The sequence below is a fragment of the Penaeus monodon genome, chromosome 3 (assembly GCF_015228065.2).
Source record: "Penaeus monodon isolate SGIC_2016 chromosome 3, NSTDA_Pmon_1, whole genome shotgun sequence".
Taxonomy (NCBI): domain Eukaryota; kingdom Metazoa; phylum Arthropoda; class Malacostraca; order Decapoda; family Penaeidae; genus Penaeus; species Penaeus monodon.
Genome location: NC_051388.1, coordinates 40,456,087 through 40,471,086, shown reverse-complemented (window position 1 = coordinate 40,471,086; position 15,000 = coordinate 40,456,087). Strand labels below are relative to the sequence as shown.

The 15,000-nt window shown below is 35.3% G+C and overlaps 1 protein-coding gene across 5 annotated transcripts in view; it reads right to left on the bottom strand.

Moving 5' to 3' along the window:
* LOC119594561 (low-density lipoprotein receptor 1-like) overlaps window positions 1-15,000 on the bottom strand; it is a gene marked incomplete in the record, with an annotated part of 143,162 nt that overhangs the window by 30,257 nt on the left and 97,905 nt on the right. For 2 of the 5 annotated variants that reach the window (XM_037943613.1, XM_037943597.1), the window contains 14 exon segments: window positions 254-446; window positions 1,173-1,325; window positions 1,485-1,613; window positions 2,060-2,221; window positions 2,396-2,525; window positions 2,639-2,742; window positions 3,082-3,278; window positions 3,421-3,663; window positions 4,088-4,334; window positions 7,363-7,446; window positions 8,230-8,375; window positions 12,425-12,553; window positions 13,556-13,684; window positions 14,354-14,473. In XM_037943613.1, coding sequence (XP_037799541.1) covers window positions 254-446; window positions 1,173-1,325; window positions 1,485-1,613; window positions 2,060-2,221; window positions 2,396-2,525; window positions 2,639-2,742; window positions 3,082-3,278; window positions 3,421-3,663; window positions 4,088-4,334; window positions 7,363-7,446; window positions 8,230-8,375; window positions 12,425-12,553; window positions 13,556-13,684; window positions 14,354-14,473 — 2,166 coding nt within the window. 5 annotated transcript variants of the gene reach the window in all.

Below are 15,000 nucleotides of genomic sequence, written 5' to 3'. Positions count from 1 at the left end.
TTTCCTACCAGCAAAGATATAACTCCTTGTTGTGGTCTAAAATGCTGAGATATCTTGACATGTTTAAAGGGTACCCAGCATTATGGGTATAATTTATTGCCAAAGAACACTAAAACACTAAATTCTGACATTTTTTTACAAAGAAAAAGAAGAAACGAAAAAAGAAAAGATAAAAAACAGAAAACAAAGATAAACCAAACGAGGAATCCAACCCACAAACGGAGACAAACATGTAAATAAAAGCAACACTCACCCTTGCTCTCGCAAGTCAGGCCATCAGACATGAGCACAAGGCCATCTGGACAGGCGCAGGTAATTTTTGAATCAGAGGGGCTCTTCTGGGGTGCAGGTAGACACAGGTGGGTGCAGAGACCATTGAGTGGAGTGCAGTGGTTTGTGCCATTGGGCTGGCGGTAGCTGTGGTACACATGCACGGTCATTGGTGTCTGGAAGGGAAAAAAGAGAGAACTTTTAATGTGTGATTTTTAAAAATGTATAATAATTGTTTTCTGTTTTCTCTAAATATCCATAAGAGAGTAAAGCCATTTACTTTTATGATATATGAAACATAAAAAAAAAAAAAAAAAAAAAAAAAAAAAAAAATAAAATAAATAGATTCAGTTTGCTGAAGGCCTAGGGATTTTCAAAAATATCTCACTCCTTTAAACCTTTGGTAGAGTGAAGTGCATGAAATTGAATTAAAGGATTTAAAGGATTTTCAACTTGAAAGCACAAACTGCATAAATGCAACATTTGGATTAAAACTGAACTATCATCGTAACAAGGTGCAGAAGATAGTTATGTGATGGCTTTTAATCCTAACCCGAAAATAGATATCTCAGGGGAATCTTCCTCTACCTTCTTGAGAGAGAGAGAGAGAAAGAGAGAGAGAGAGAGAGAGAGAGAGAGAGAGAGAGAGAGAGAGAGAGAGAGAGAGAGAGAGAGAGAGTGAGAGTGAGAGAGAGAGAGAGAGAGAGAGAGAGAGGAGAGAGAGAGGAGAGAGAGAGTGAGAGAGAGAGAGAGAGATGAGAGTATGAGAGAAGTGAGAGAACCCCCCCCCCCCCCCAAGAACTTCAAACCATATACTTCTCTGCAATTAAAATCAGAAATTTCCTTTCCCTTTCCCCAACTCCTCCTCCCACCCCTTAACAGTTTCCGCTTTCTTGACTCACGGCATGCGAGTGAGCGATGGTTTCAACATCTTGACCAGTGAACTTGTTGGCACGCAAGATGGCCTCTCTGCTCCAGTCCGTCCAGTACATGGTGTCCTCAAAGACTGTGATGGAAAATGGGTGGGGAAGATACTCGGAAGAGTGGAGGACAACCTGAAGAGGGAAAATGTTTTGTGGATTAGCAGATTAAAATGTTCACAGATCTACTAACTTCGTAATAATCTTCATTCTCTCTCACTATTATACCTGAAGATCAGACTAAAAAGGAATTACTATAAATTTTCACTTGCACATTTGTGGGAATGTTCTTACCCTACGTTGTGATCCATCAAAGTTACAAGAATAAATGGAGTGGAACTTGGAGTCTGACCAGTAGATTTTCCGAAGCACAAGGTCAAGAGTCAAGGCATTGGGCCACCTGATTTCCTCGGTGATGATTGGCTGTATGGATAAAATGAATAATTAAACATAGAATAAAGAAATAGCTTTATAAATAAATGAATATATATATATATAGAGCACAGTGAAAACATTTCCCTTTGCTATTTATTAAACAACAATTTATGTAGAAGAACAAACTGTAAGTACATTAAGAGGAGTATCAGAACCTGTTATTAGAACAGGGCATTGTATATCCTGTCTCTGTAAAAACAGTTTTCAGAAGACGAAACTCATGTCCATAAATCTTATCACCATTTCACTTATTAATCATATGCCTGGAAGTGAGATTAATAAAAAAATGCTGTGAACAGTAACTGAAAGAGGAAAAATTTAGAAAAGAGAACAGAACATTATTGAAGAAAATTGGAATCTGTTCAGTTCAGAATGCTATGCAGGGAAAAAAATCAAGCTTTTAATCATAAGAAAAAACACCTCAAGCCACCCACCTCTCTGAATCTTCCATCCATGCCTCCCCTCTCAATCATGGCATTCTGACCCCAGTCGGTCCAGAACATCCACCCTTCTGAGGGGTACACTGCAATGGCTCGGGGCTCTTCCATGCGGTCTTGGTAGAGCGTTTTTCTCATGTCACCATTAAAATCTGCCACCTTGGAGGACGAGTAATTTATCTGTCACTTTTGTTTTACAATTCAGAAATGATGAAATGTGATGTAAAAATATAATTGGATGAAAAAATGTGGGAGTCATATAAAAATTCTGTAACAAAATATGAAGACCTTTATCTGAGAGCTTATAAAATGAAAGAACATAAACATGCATACCTCAATTGTGTCCCTATCAGTGTTGGTCCAGTATATGTGATTGTACAACCAGTCAACTGCTAGACCATCAACTGTTGTCACTTCCTCTGATATTACAACTTGCTTTTTGCTTCCTTCATCAATAGGAGCTCTGAAATAATGAAATCAAAGTTTACATATATTAACACAAACCATATACCAATAGTCCCATTAAACAGTATCTTATGCTGTGAGAAAGTCCTGTAACCCATGAATGGTACTTACTTGTAAATGCACTTGTCAAGTGCATCTGTCCAGAAAATCATTCCTGTTTTGAAGACAAAGTCTAGGGCTGTGGAACCACGAGTCTCATTTACGATGGCTGTGATCTGCGTGATAAGAATAAATTTAGGTTACTGTGATCCAACAAACATAACCTTTACATCCATAAAAATGACTGACTCAACATAAATAATAAAAATGTTTATACTTTTATATATATTAAAACATTTAAAACCATAATGGACCAACGTTTATTACATCAGTTACCAAATGTGACATTAAATCAACTGTGAATCTCAACATCAAAAATTTACTTTGTCCTTCATATGTATTACAAACAAAAAACATCAAGAACCTTCATCAAACAAACCAACAAACAACCACATTCACACAATAACTCAGCAACCCCCTTCCTCCCCTCTCTGAAAGGAAAGAGAGAAACCTACTTCTTGGTGGTCAAGAGAGATCTTCCTGATGTCAGTGAAATGAGCGAAGAGCAAGGAGGCATGTCCTTCCATAGCCTTGCACCGCTGGGGGTTGTGGGGGTCTCTGGCATACCCTCCAACGCACTCACACTTGAATGAGCCCTTGAGGTTGATGCACACCTGCGAACAGTGCCCGGGCTCCAGGCACTCATTGATGTCTGAGAGAAAAAAGGACTTTGGGGTTAGGAAGGCAGTGAACAATGAGCCCCCAATATTAGCTGTAAATTGAGGTCCTCAGATAATTTAGAGAAATAAAATACAAGATAAAAGAAATAAAAACAAAACAAAACAAAAAAATACCTTCACACTGGGTGCTGTTGACAAGCATGAACCCAGGCTTGCACTTGCAGTAATGTCCAGCGCGGGTATCTACACACTCCTGAGTGCAACCACCATTGAGCTCCTCACACTCATTCCTGCCACAGCTTCCATCGGTGGGCTCATCAGCTGAATTTTCACAGTCTCTATTGCCATTGCACACTAGATCCATTGGAATGCACTTGTCCCCGCAGTTGAACTCGTATTCTTCATTGCAATGTTTTTCTGTGGGGGGAAATGGAACTGGGATTCACTTGGTGGGCCTTTCTCACATATTAGGTAAAGTTTAGTTCTTTAAATATTTCCTAGGACTATGAAGATATGGTGTGATAGTGATATGATTAATAAGATTTGTAAAAAAAAACAACTAATACAATCAGTAAGATCGCAAACACCATTAGTCACAAAACAGAAAGTCAATCAAATCATTACTAATAACAATAATAAAATTTACATATATCAAAACTATCACTCTTAATATCAAAGCCACCCCTGAGCTGAACCACAAACCCACATGCCCTTGAAAATGAACTCAGCACCCATACCAACCAGTCTTAAACGAATCTAAGTTCCCAGCCTACAAAGCCTAAATTCTGCATCTAAAAAGACTGCCACACCCTTCAAACCCCAATTCCAACCCAAGACTCACGGCAGTGCTCCTCATCCGACCCATCAATGCATTCTTTGAAACCGTTGCATTTGAGTCGCTCATGAATGCATGACTGGTCACCGCACATAAAATGATCTTCAGGGCAGTGATGAGGGCAGTTCTCTTCATTTTCATCGTCATTGCCGGGGCAGTCCATGTCACCATCGCAGAGCCAGTCCTGACGGATGCACTGGAAGCGGCCTGCACACATGTACTCATCTTCGCGGCATGTGTTTGATGGGCAATCCTTTTGAGGTTGAAGGAGGAGGCACGGGAGGGAGATGGGATGAAGGAGAGGTGAGGAGGAGGAGGGAAGAGAGAGAGAGGAGGAGATTAATGAACAAACTTCTGAAGATTAAGTACTTTTCTTTCTTAGTTATATCTATCTATTCCTGGATAATATAAGTACTGTATCAATATCTTCAGAGAGACACATTTAGACAAGCCCTGTTTTTTGTAAAACAGATCTTGTCCCTAAATTCTCAAAATTCAGTACAGTTGATTTTTTTTTTTCCCCATACAATCTGCAAATGTTAAACCACCACCGCATGCATAGAAGACAAAAGCAGAAAAGCACAAGGAGAGTCATGGAAAAAAAAAAAATCTAGTGTGTAATGTTATTACCTGAACTTGGAAGAAATACAAAGTCTACTTTACAATACTTTTATGTCGATTAAGAAAAGTACAGAATGTAAGCATAAACTTCTCTAGTGTTATTTCTAAAGGTTAAACATATTATACAAGAATGAAAATAAAAAAAATGAAAAACACTACAGTCACACATATGACATAAATGAAAGTAGGTTAATAGGATACCAGACATACACTGAGCCAGAGAGAAAATGGTCCTTCCCTGTACATGCATGCTAGAGCTCTGGACACGTATAGGTAAGTATGGACAGCACTTTGAAATAGGGAGAAGGGGGAAAAATACCCGGTATTCATGACTGCATTAACCTATGTCACCTTTAGTTCTCTTCTTAAAATATACCTTCAAAAGATCTGCAGTATGTATTATGTAGAAAAGGAGGTACTTCTATTTCTAGCAAAGAAAAATGGTTTGGAGATGTGCTGGGAAGTAGTCTTATGATCTTTAAACCATTATGTGAAACCAGTTAAAAGGCTTTTCACTGGAAATACTAAATGAATCATTTACAAAAAATATGTATAAAAAATCTGCCTCATAAAAACCTGTGCACTAAAATGTGATAATGTAAATGACAGAAAAAAACAAAAAAACTTGCATGTGGAAAAAGATAAAAGGAAACTTCTAAAGCCTGCACATAACAGAACAAAATTGGAAGAAGAAAAAAAAAAGTCAAAAGTAAATGACATATACAGTAATCTTGAAATATATCTGAAAACTTTCTCCTTTGTATAAAGATGAAAATTTTTAAAAATAAGTTTTAATATCTGAGAAATTCTGAACAGTGCAAGGAAAAATCAAGGGATAAATGTATATCTTGCATCATCCTATTTCAACCAATGTTTAATCATATACCTGTTCCTTTTATCATTCTACTGATCAACAGGTTATTTATACTTTATTTTGAAATTACAAATGATTAGTCATTACTATTATTTTAGTCTCTTTTGTGCAAGACAACTTGTATAAAATACATAAACTATTTAAAAGTAGTTACAACATAATTTTTATTCATTATACACATTTATACTCCCAAAGAACTAAACAATATATAAGGTACATATAAAATGCCCACTAAATTATACATTTTATCTTACATATCTAAAGTACAAGAATAATTCACATGGTTTGTAAGACTGTTCACATAAGCAACACATTCTCAACTATAAACCCTCAATGATACTAAAAGACGTAACTTTCAGTAATATTTTATATTTCAAATAATAGTGAACAATAAAGCTAATCATTATTGTTACATACCTCATCATCAACAATAAGAAATGTTACAACCAATATCCTAAAAAAATTAAAACAATAACACTTTGTACAGTAAGTGACTACCATCTTCACCTGCCAAAAATGTATGGAAACTGCTTGTCTAATTCTCATTTTAGCAGGGAACAGTGTTACAAACCTTCATACAGCATTCAAACACCGAGGTGAGTGGAGGGAAGGGGGGGAAGAGAAAGAGCAAGAAAGGTGAGAAAGAGAGAAAGAGAACAAGAGGGAAAAAAAGAGGGAAAAGGAGAGAAAAAAGAAAAGCTGAGGGAGAGAGAGAAGAGAGAGAGAGAGAAAGAGAAAGATGAAAGAGAAAAGAGAGAGAGAGAGAAAGAGAGGAGAGAGAGAAAGGGGAGAAGAGAGAGAGAGAGAGAGAGAGGAGAGAGAGAGAAGGAGGAAAAAGAAAAGAAGGGGAAGAGAGGAGAAAGAGAAAGGGAGAGAGAGAGGAAGAGGAAAAAGGGAGGAGAGGGGAGAGAGGTGAAGGAGAGAGATGGAGAGAGAAGAGAGAGGGAGAGGAGAGAGAGAGAGAGGGAGGAGAGAGGAGAGGAGAGAGGAGAGAGGGGAGAGAGGGAGAGAGAGGAGAAAAGAGAGAGAGGGGGAGAGAGAGAGAGGGGAGGAAGAGAGAGAGAGAAAAAAGAGAGAGAGAGAAGAGAAGAGAAAGAGAAAGAGAGGGGAGAAGAAAAGAGAGAGAGGAAAGAGAGAGAAAAAGAGAGAGAAAAGGAGAGAGAGAAGAGAGGAGAGGAAGAGAGAGAGGAGAAAAGGGAGAGGAGAGAGAGAAGAGAGAGAGAGAGAGTGAGAGAGAGAGAGAGAACGGAGGAGAGGGAGGAGAAGAGAAAAAGGAGAGAGAGAGAGAGAGGACAAAGGGGAGGAAGGAGAGAGAGAGAGGGGAAGGGAGAGGGGAGAAAAGAGAAGGGGAGAGGAAGAGAAGAGAGGAAGAAGCGAGAGAGAGGAGGGAGAGAGAGAGAGAGAGAGAGAGAAGAGAGAGAGAGAGAGAAAGAGAGAGAGAAAGAGAGATAATAAAAAATAAATAAATAAAAAAAATAAATCTGCCACTCCTTACATGTTCATCTGTCCCGTTGACACAATCCTCCTCACCATCACATCTCCACGAATTTTGTATGCATAGCCCATCATCGCACTCCATCTATGTAACGTAGCAAAGACGGGCGGGGGTTGGGGAGGGAAATGGGAGGGGGAACCAAAAAAAAAAAAAAAAATACAAGTAGTAGTATACACAGATAGATAAAAAAAAAAAAAAAAAAAAAGAGAGAGAGAGAGAAAAGAAAAGAAAAAGAAAAAAAAAAAAATTGCACGCGTGGTTAATTCTGTTAGTTCTTAAACTCAGTCTTACATGTTCATCTGTGCCATTGACGCAGTCTTCATTTCCATCGCAAATCTGGCTGTGACTTATGCATTTGCCATCAGGACAAGTCATCTGTGGAGTTGTAATTGTTTAAAAGGGTCCAATGCAAAGCAGCAAAAAATTAAATGCTGTAACAAGTAACAATTGTAATTGATGTAACTGCTTTGATTTTGCGTTTCAGTTTTCAAAAAATGTGATGAAAAAAGGGGGAAAAAAGGAATGAGACCTCAAAGGATGCCTTTAGATATGGACGAGGCAAAATTTATTTGATGGAGATTTAATACTAAAACAGATGTTGGATAACTTGGGCTGTTCTGAAATATTACATTTAATATCTATTCAGCATCTGCAATCTCACTGCTGTCCATTCTATTTACGATCTTTACCTCTATTTATTCACTGTAGTCATGTACTTATATTCATTGCAGCATATTCTTATATTCACTGAATACTTTCTCCTATCTTTAACTTCCATTTAAGAATGTTTATAGGCAACTTTTCCACGAACTTTTCTGAGTAGAGTGAACATGTCAAAGAGTAAACATGTCTATCAATAATATGTAATGAAATTCAAGCTGAAATAAATTCACAAACTACTACAAATTATCAATGAATTCTATTTAAAATATGGTTTCAATAGGTATCAAGCTATCTTAAATCTTTACAGTGTAAAAAAAATATATATACATATTAGCAACATACAGAAACAGAAAAAAACAACAACAAAAAACATATATAATTCATTATAATTATCATTATCGAATATCATCATCTCTAATAAATATCAACCAAAACGCAAACACACACATACTCACAAGTATGCATGTATGTACGTCAGCACGTACAAGCGCTTACCTCATTGACAGAGCATGTCTTGTTAGGACACCCAATTTCATCTGAGAAATCTCCCTCACCGCAGTCACTATCTCTGTCACAGTGCCACCGTTTGGAAATGCATTTCCCTGATGCACATGTGAATTGTTCTGATGTGCAAGTTGCATCTGAAAGCATAAAAAATTGACTGAAATGCCTGTACTGTTAACATTAGTTAATAATTCAGATATTATACTGTATTGGTATCAAATCTATTTTACATTTTTAGACTAAATTCCTGAAAATGCATTTATTAAATGCATTTAATAATGCATGTGTTATAGATGAAAGTTTAACCTAACAAAAAAAACTGAATAAATGCAATTTCAGGCAGTTACTTTGAGAACATCTTTGGATGTGCATACACTCATTTATAGTAAGCAAGTATCATTTCTTTACCAAAGCAACAATAGCATTTAGTTCTTATATATATATATATATATATATATATAATATATATATATATATAATAATATTATATATATATATATATATATATATATATATATATATATATATATATAATCCATTTGCATACACATGACAATGTTTAAAATAATAATCACTTTTCACCTACTGTTAACAGGTACATGTAATGTCCACTGTAGTTTTATGATGTGAATTTTGTTTGCACATAGATAAGTACTCAGCCACCAAGGAGCCAATTAGCAGGACTATGTGATATTACCTGATTTCATATTTCCTCAAGTTCTTGGGAAATTATTTTTTTCTAGTGCTATTAATATTATTGATGTTATTATTATCACTGTCATTTAGGTGCTCTTAATGTTATTACCAATACTAATGGCAATAAAAACAAAGAATCTTTCCTGAAAATCAAGGAAAAGGGTAGACAGCTGAGATAACTAGAACCAGTAATTATCTCCTGGTTCTAGGAGATAATGGATCCATCTACATTTCAACACAAATAATAAACTAAAATCACAGTGGACATGGCATGTACTTTAACAATTCTCCTATAAATGGATTAAACTAACAAATGAAAGGGCATGCTTCTTATATATATATTACAGAATATAAAAGTGGAATCAAAGATATATGATCTTGATAATAGAACAAAAACAGAAAACAGAAAGAACTCTCTATCAATATCATCAGCACTTATATTCTTCACTTAACTAAGCTTAGATATATTTCTACATTTAACATATTAGGTAGGCAAGTCGGTGTAGGCTGGTGTACGTAGGTATAGAGGTGTGTGTGTGTATGTGTATGTGTCAATGTATATGTATATATTTATACATATATACATATATATACATAGACATACATACATACACACACACACACACACACACACACACACACACACACACACACACACACACACACACACACACACACAACACACACACACACACACACACACACACACACACACACACACATCATATATCAAACTATATATAATATATAACTAATATACTAAAATATATATATATTCTACACATATACTATTATATATATATATTTATATATATATATATATATATATTCATATATATATAATATATTAAATATATATATATTTATATATATATATATATATATATTATATATATATATATATTTATATGTATATATATATATATATTATTATATATATATATATATATTATATATATATTATATATTATATATATTATATATATATATATATTTAGATATATATATTATATATAATATATATATAGTATTAATAATATATATTATATATAAATATTATAATATATATATATATATATATAATATATTTATATATATTAGATATATATATATATATATATATATATATATAGATATTATATATAAATATTAACTATATATATATATATATATATAATATATATATAGATTAATATTATACATATATGTATATGTATACATATATGTATATGTATGTATGTGTGTATATACACATACATATATACAGACACACATACACAAATAGGTGCATACTTGTACACACACACACACACACACACACACACACACACACACACACACACACACACACACACACACACACACACACACACACACACACACACACACACACACACACACACAACACAAAAAAACAATATATATTAAGCAATGCATGCACCAGAAAAAAGAAAACAAACCAACCAACATATATTTAATCAGGAGAAAAGGGGATTAGCAGTGAAAGCCACTAGCAATGCAAGGTCCTCCCTCCTATGACTTAGTTCTTAAAAAAAAGTTGTCATATCAATTTTAACAAATTCCATTAAATGTTCTAGATCACTGCCTTGCATGAGTATTTGAGGCTTTTTATCACCTGCTCTGAGATGATGTGGCTGGTATCAAAAATCAAAACTTTTTCTCCTTATTGTTGCCTTTATTCCTTTGTCTACGTGAATTTTCCTTCAACATGAGACAATGAAAAACGAGATCACTTGATTATCAATAATTCACATTCAGAATGTCAGATAATGAAAAGAAGAATTATCCTCATAAACATCTTTTCCCCTTAAATAATATCTTCATTTTCAATTAAAATCTCTGAAACTGGCAGCTAGTGGGTGGCTTAGAATAGGTGGGAAATGGTAAAAGAAATTATTAAAAGCTAAATACAATAGGCAAATAAAAAGCAAAACACAAAAACAAGTAACTTTGTAGGGAAACGGTTTCAAAGCACAATTCCAAACATGCTTTTAGCTAATGCAAACCAACAACAACTGCCAGAAAACACTTCTACAGGCCAAAGCATGGACTTCCATACATATACATAGACATATTCCAGGCTTCCCTGGCAGAGTAAAAATGCAAGCAAAGACTTTGTGTTGATTTTCAAACTGTGTTCAGATGACAGACAATGCAAGAAAAAGCCACAAGGATGAAATATAAATGTGAGCAATAAGATTATACATTGAATGATGTCATTATTCAATGAAGTGATCAGAAGAAATGATCCTTGAAGAGAGAAAAAAAAAGAACTAAGTATACAAATTGACAGACAATTTGCAATCTAGAAAATAAACCTTGCTTGGACAAATAAATAAACTGAAATATCTCTATAATTTAAAACTTTGATCAATCAAAATTGATATACACTTTATAATTGAGCTTTCAAAACCATATTAAACATCTACTAGTTTTGGAATTTATTATTACTATTTTTTTTTAGACTGACTAAGTTGCAATTACAATTCCCTATGCCATTTGACAACCGCAACACCAAATTAACCCAACTTCAGCGGTTTTATGCACTGTCCCCTTTAGATTTTCGTAAGTCTTGTTACATACAGATGGCTCCACGTGTACCTAGCCAGCAAGGAGTCTATCAGTTGCCTTGGTGACCAATGCTGATTTCCCCATCCCTTGAATCGGCCAGAAAATGTGTTTTTCTTTCTAATACTATTAATATTGACATTGTTACCATTCTTATTGATAACATGATTATCAAACTGTTATTAAAATATTAATAACATCAAAGACAAAAAAATAATAAAAATGAAGCTTTTCAAAAATGAAGGAAAAGGGTAAACTGGTGAAACAGGTGAGACTAATAGCTGACTCCTTAGTGACTCAGCACTTGCAGAGCCACCTATGTGTAAAGACAATAGATAAACTTTTATTATAGTGGGCACAGCACTGTAGTCTTGCCACATGCGCTTGTTGTATTAAATTATGCTTTTGATATAATGTTGACAACTTACACACTTTTGTGCTTGTAATTAGGACTATAAAAAAGAAAGGAAAAAGGATAAAAGTGATGACTTGAAAACCATATAGACAGTTAAGTGTTGTAATCCAAAGATGATGGATTTACTCAATATATTTTTTGTTCTGGATTGCCCCTATTTACTTCTGCATATTTCCTCCAGCATGCATGCTAGTACTATATTCTTCACAACTTTGTTTTGTATCATTCTTGTATCGAAAACTTGCAAATTCCATAAACTTAGTTTAATTCATTCTCATTTCATGTATATCAAATATGCAAAGAACAGATTTTGATCCATGCGGAAAATTTTAACCTTCCCAGAAAGATTTGCACAGAGAAAAAAAAAAAAAAAAAGAATAAAAATAAAAATAAACAAAAAATAATAATGGTACAACTCTATAGTCATTTACATAACACAATATATACTCTAGCAATCATACAGAACAGGTCAATGAAGTCCCTTACTACATGACACCTCGTCGGATTTATCATCACAGTCCGCGGATCCATCACAAACCCAGTTAAGGGGGATGCAATTCGATAAGTTGCCCTTATTGTGGCATGTGAATTCATCAGCCTCGCATTCTAAGTCATCTGGAAGAAGAACAAGGGGGCGTCGTGCACATGGTTAGTATATGAAATCATGTTAGCTCGCACACAAGCGCACACACCAACACGAAAGGGAAATGAGGAAAGGAAAAATGGGGAAAAACTTAAATTAAAAAATAAGAGGGAAAGAGGGATGGGAAAAGCCCACTAAGAAAACAGATCGCGACTCCTCCTCTACGGCCAATTCTCACAAGCTGGTTTTCTGTGAATAACTGTATTGGGGGGTGATGTACCCTTTGGGTTGTTGAGACCACGGAGCAATTTCAAGGCCATATTCCATTGGGGAGGTCTGGGGTTGGAATGAGTGAACTTACTGTTAATCCACCAAGCTAAAAAACAGGGAAGGAGGATGGATTGAAGGCACTAAAAAGGCCAGATGAGTGTGGAAAAGAGGGGAAGGGAGGGGAAGTATCTGAATCATTTGTTTCCCACTTAGTAACTTTATTCAACATTTGACTATCTGTACACCATATAAGGTAATAACTTTCAGTGATAAAACTAAGGACTATTCTAGACAAATGTTCATTGGTTGTAAAAGAAAGCTTGCATATCTTGAAGCAATGGTTAATTCTCAACTGACTGATAGGCTGTCCATCTGCTTAAGACTGCAATAAGCAGTCTGATGCTGACTACCCTCTCTCTAAGAGAACTAATGCCAACAAAAAGTCTATGTAAAAGAGTCACACCCAAACACAAAAAATATTGCAACAATGGTCCTTCAAACTGCTCCACACAGACACCCCCAGGAACTCACAGACTAGGGCACAGACAGACAGAGACAGGCAGTGCCTCCAGCCTTACTCCCCACAACACCCAAAAAACAGAATCACAGAGAACGAACATATGCAAGAAAAAAGAGGAATTGGTGAAATAGAGAAATAAATCTCGTTCCTCATTTACTGCCATTACCCCTCCCTTCTCTCTGAGGAGGAGGAACAGGCGGGAGATGAAGAACGGGGGAGCACAGCAATGCTGATGTCAACTTACTCGGGCAGTTGTGTTCATCTGACCCATCCTTACAGTCCCAGTCCTCATCGCAGTGCCATGCCAAGGGAATGCACTCCCCAGAGCCACACCGCCAATGCTCACTATCATCGCCCTTGCACTTGGACACTTCTGAATAGACAGGGGTTAATATAGAAAGAAAGAAAAATAGAAAGAGAGACAAAAAAAAAAAGGGGAAAAAGAAAGACTGTGCGGTTTGTGACGCTAAGATGTGTGCATTTCGTTGTGCTTCTTAAAACTATTTGCCTCTTAGTTTTTCACATTACAGGTCAATCTACTCTGAAATGAAGACTATATCATAATTTGATGCACTAGATGCTACTGCTACTTGTGAAAGTTTTACTGTATATGAAAAAGGAAGGCATAACTGAAATAATAAAAATTATAAGATAGTAAATCTTTTAAAAAAGTCAAAAGGCTTCTTAAATTATGGAGTCCAATCATCAAATTACTGGATGATACAAAATAAGTCTTGCATGGATAAGGCAGAAATGCTTCCAAGGATTATAAATAACAAAATAGCTGTAGTAACAGTAATATCAATAAAAGTAATGAAACAGGCCAAAGATAAAAAACACATAGGCCAAACCATATCAGAACACCAAGAAAAGAAGAAAAAAAAATATTGAATCACATATTCTAATCATATATATACAAAAATTAAACTAAACAGCAAAAACTAATAATAACAATAGTTATAATGACAATAAAAAAAAATAAAATAAATAACAATATTACTATATAACAAAGAAGTCTTTTCACATTGCTCCATCCACATACCACAGTACTTTGAGTCCTCGTCACTTTTGTCAAGGCAGTCGACTTCACCATCGCATTGCCAGCGATGGGGAATGCACTTCCCATCGCCGCACTGGAACTCGCCCTGCTTGCACGATCTCTCTGAAATATTGCAAGCCAGAATGAGGAAAACAATTTAAAATTCCCTTCACTGATGTTATTACTATAAGGTAGCACATTTTAAATGGTCTGATTATTGTATTGAGATCTTAAAAACATCTTTTTAGTTACAAAATTATAAATCACCATAAAATTATCATGCTTTCTTCATATCATTGAAAGAAAGAAAGAAAGAAAAAAAAAATCACAACAATTAGGGGGAAAAAAAATTACTTCACTACAGTGGCTGTTCTTTTCCTATATGGAGGAGCTTTCAGATAAATGTGATAAATAACAGTAATGATCATATTTATGCTTTGCCTCACATAGTGAAGCTACTTGCAAATAACATGGAAGGGGAGACAGGGGAAGGGAATGGGGAAGAAGGATGAGGATGAGCATGAGGATGAGGATGAGGATGAGGAGAAGAAAGGGGAAGGGCAAGGAGGAGGATTAGGAGGATGAAGAAGAGGAGGAGGAGGAGAAGGTAGGGGAGAGGGAGGAGTAAAAAAGAGGTTAGGAAAGTCTAT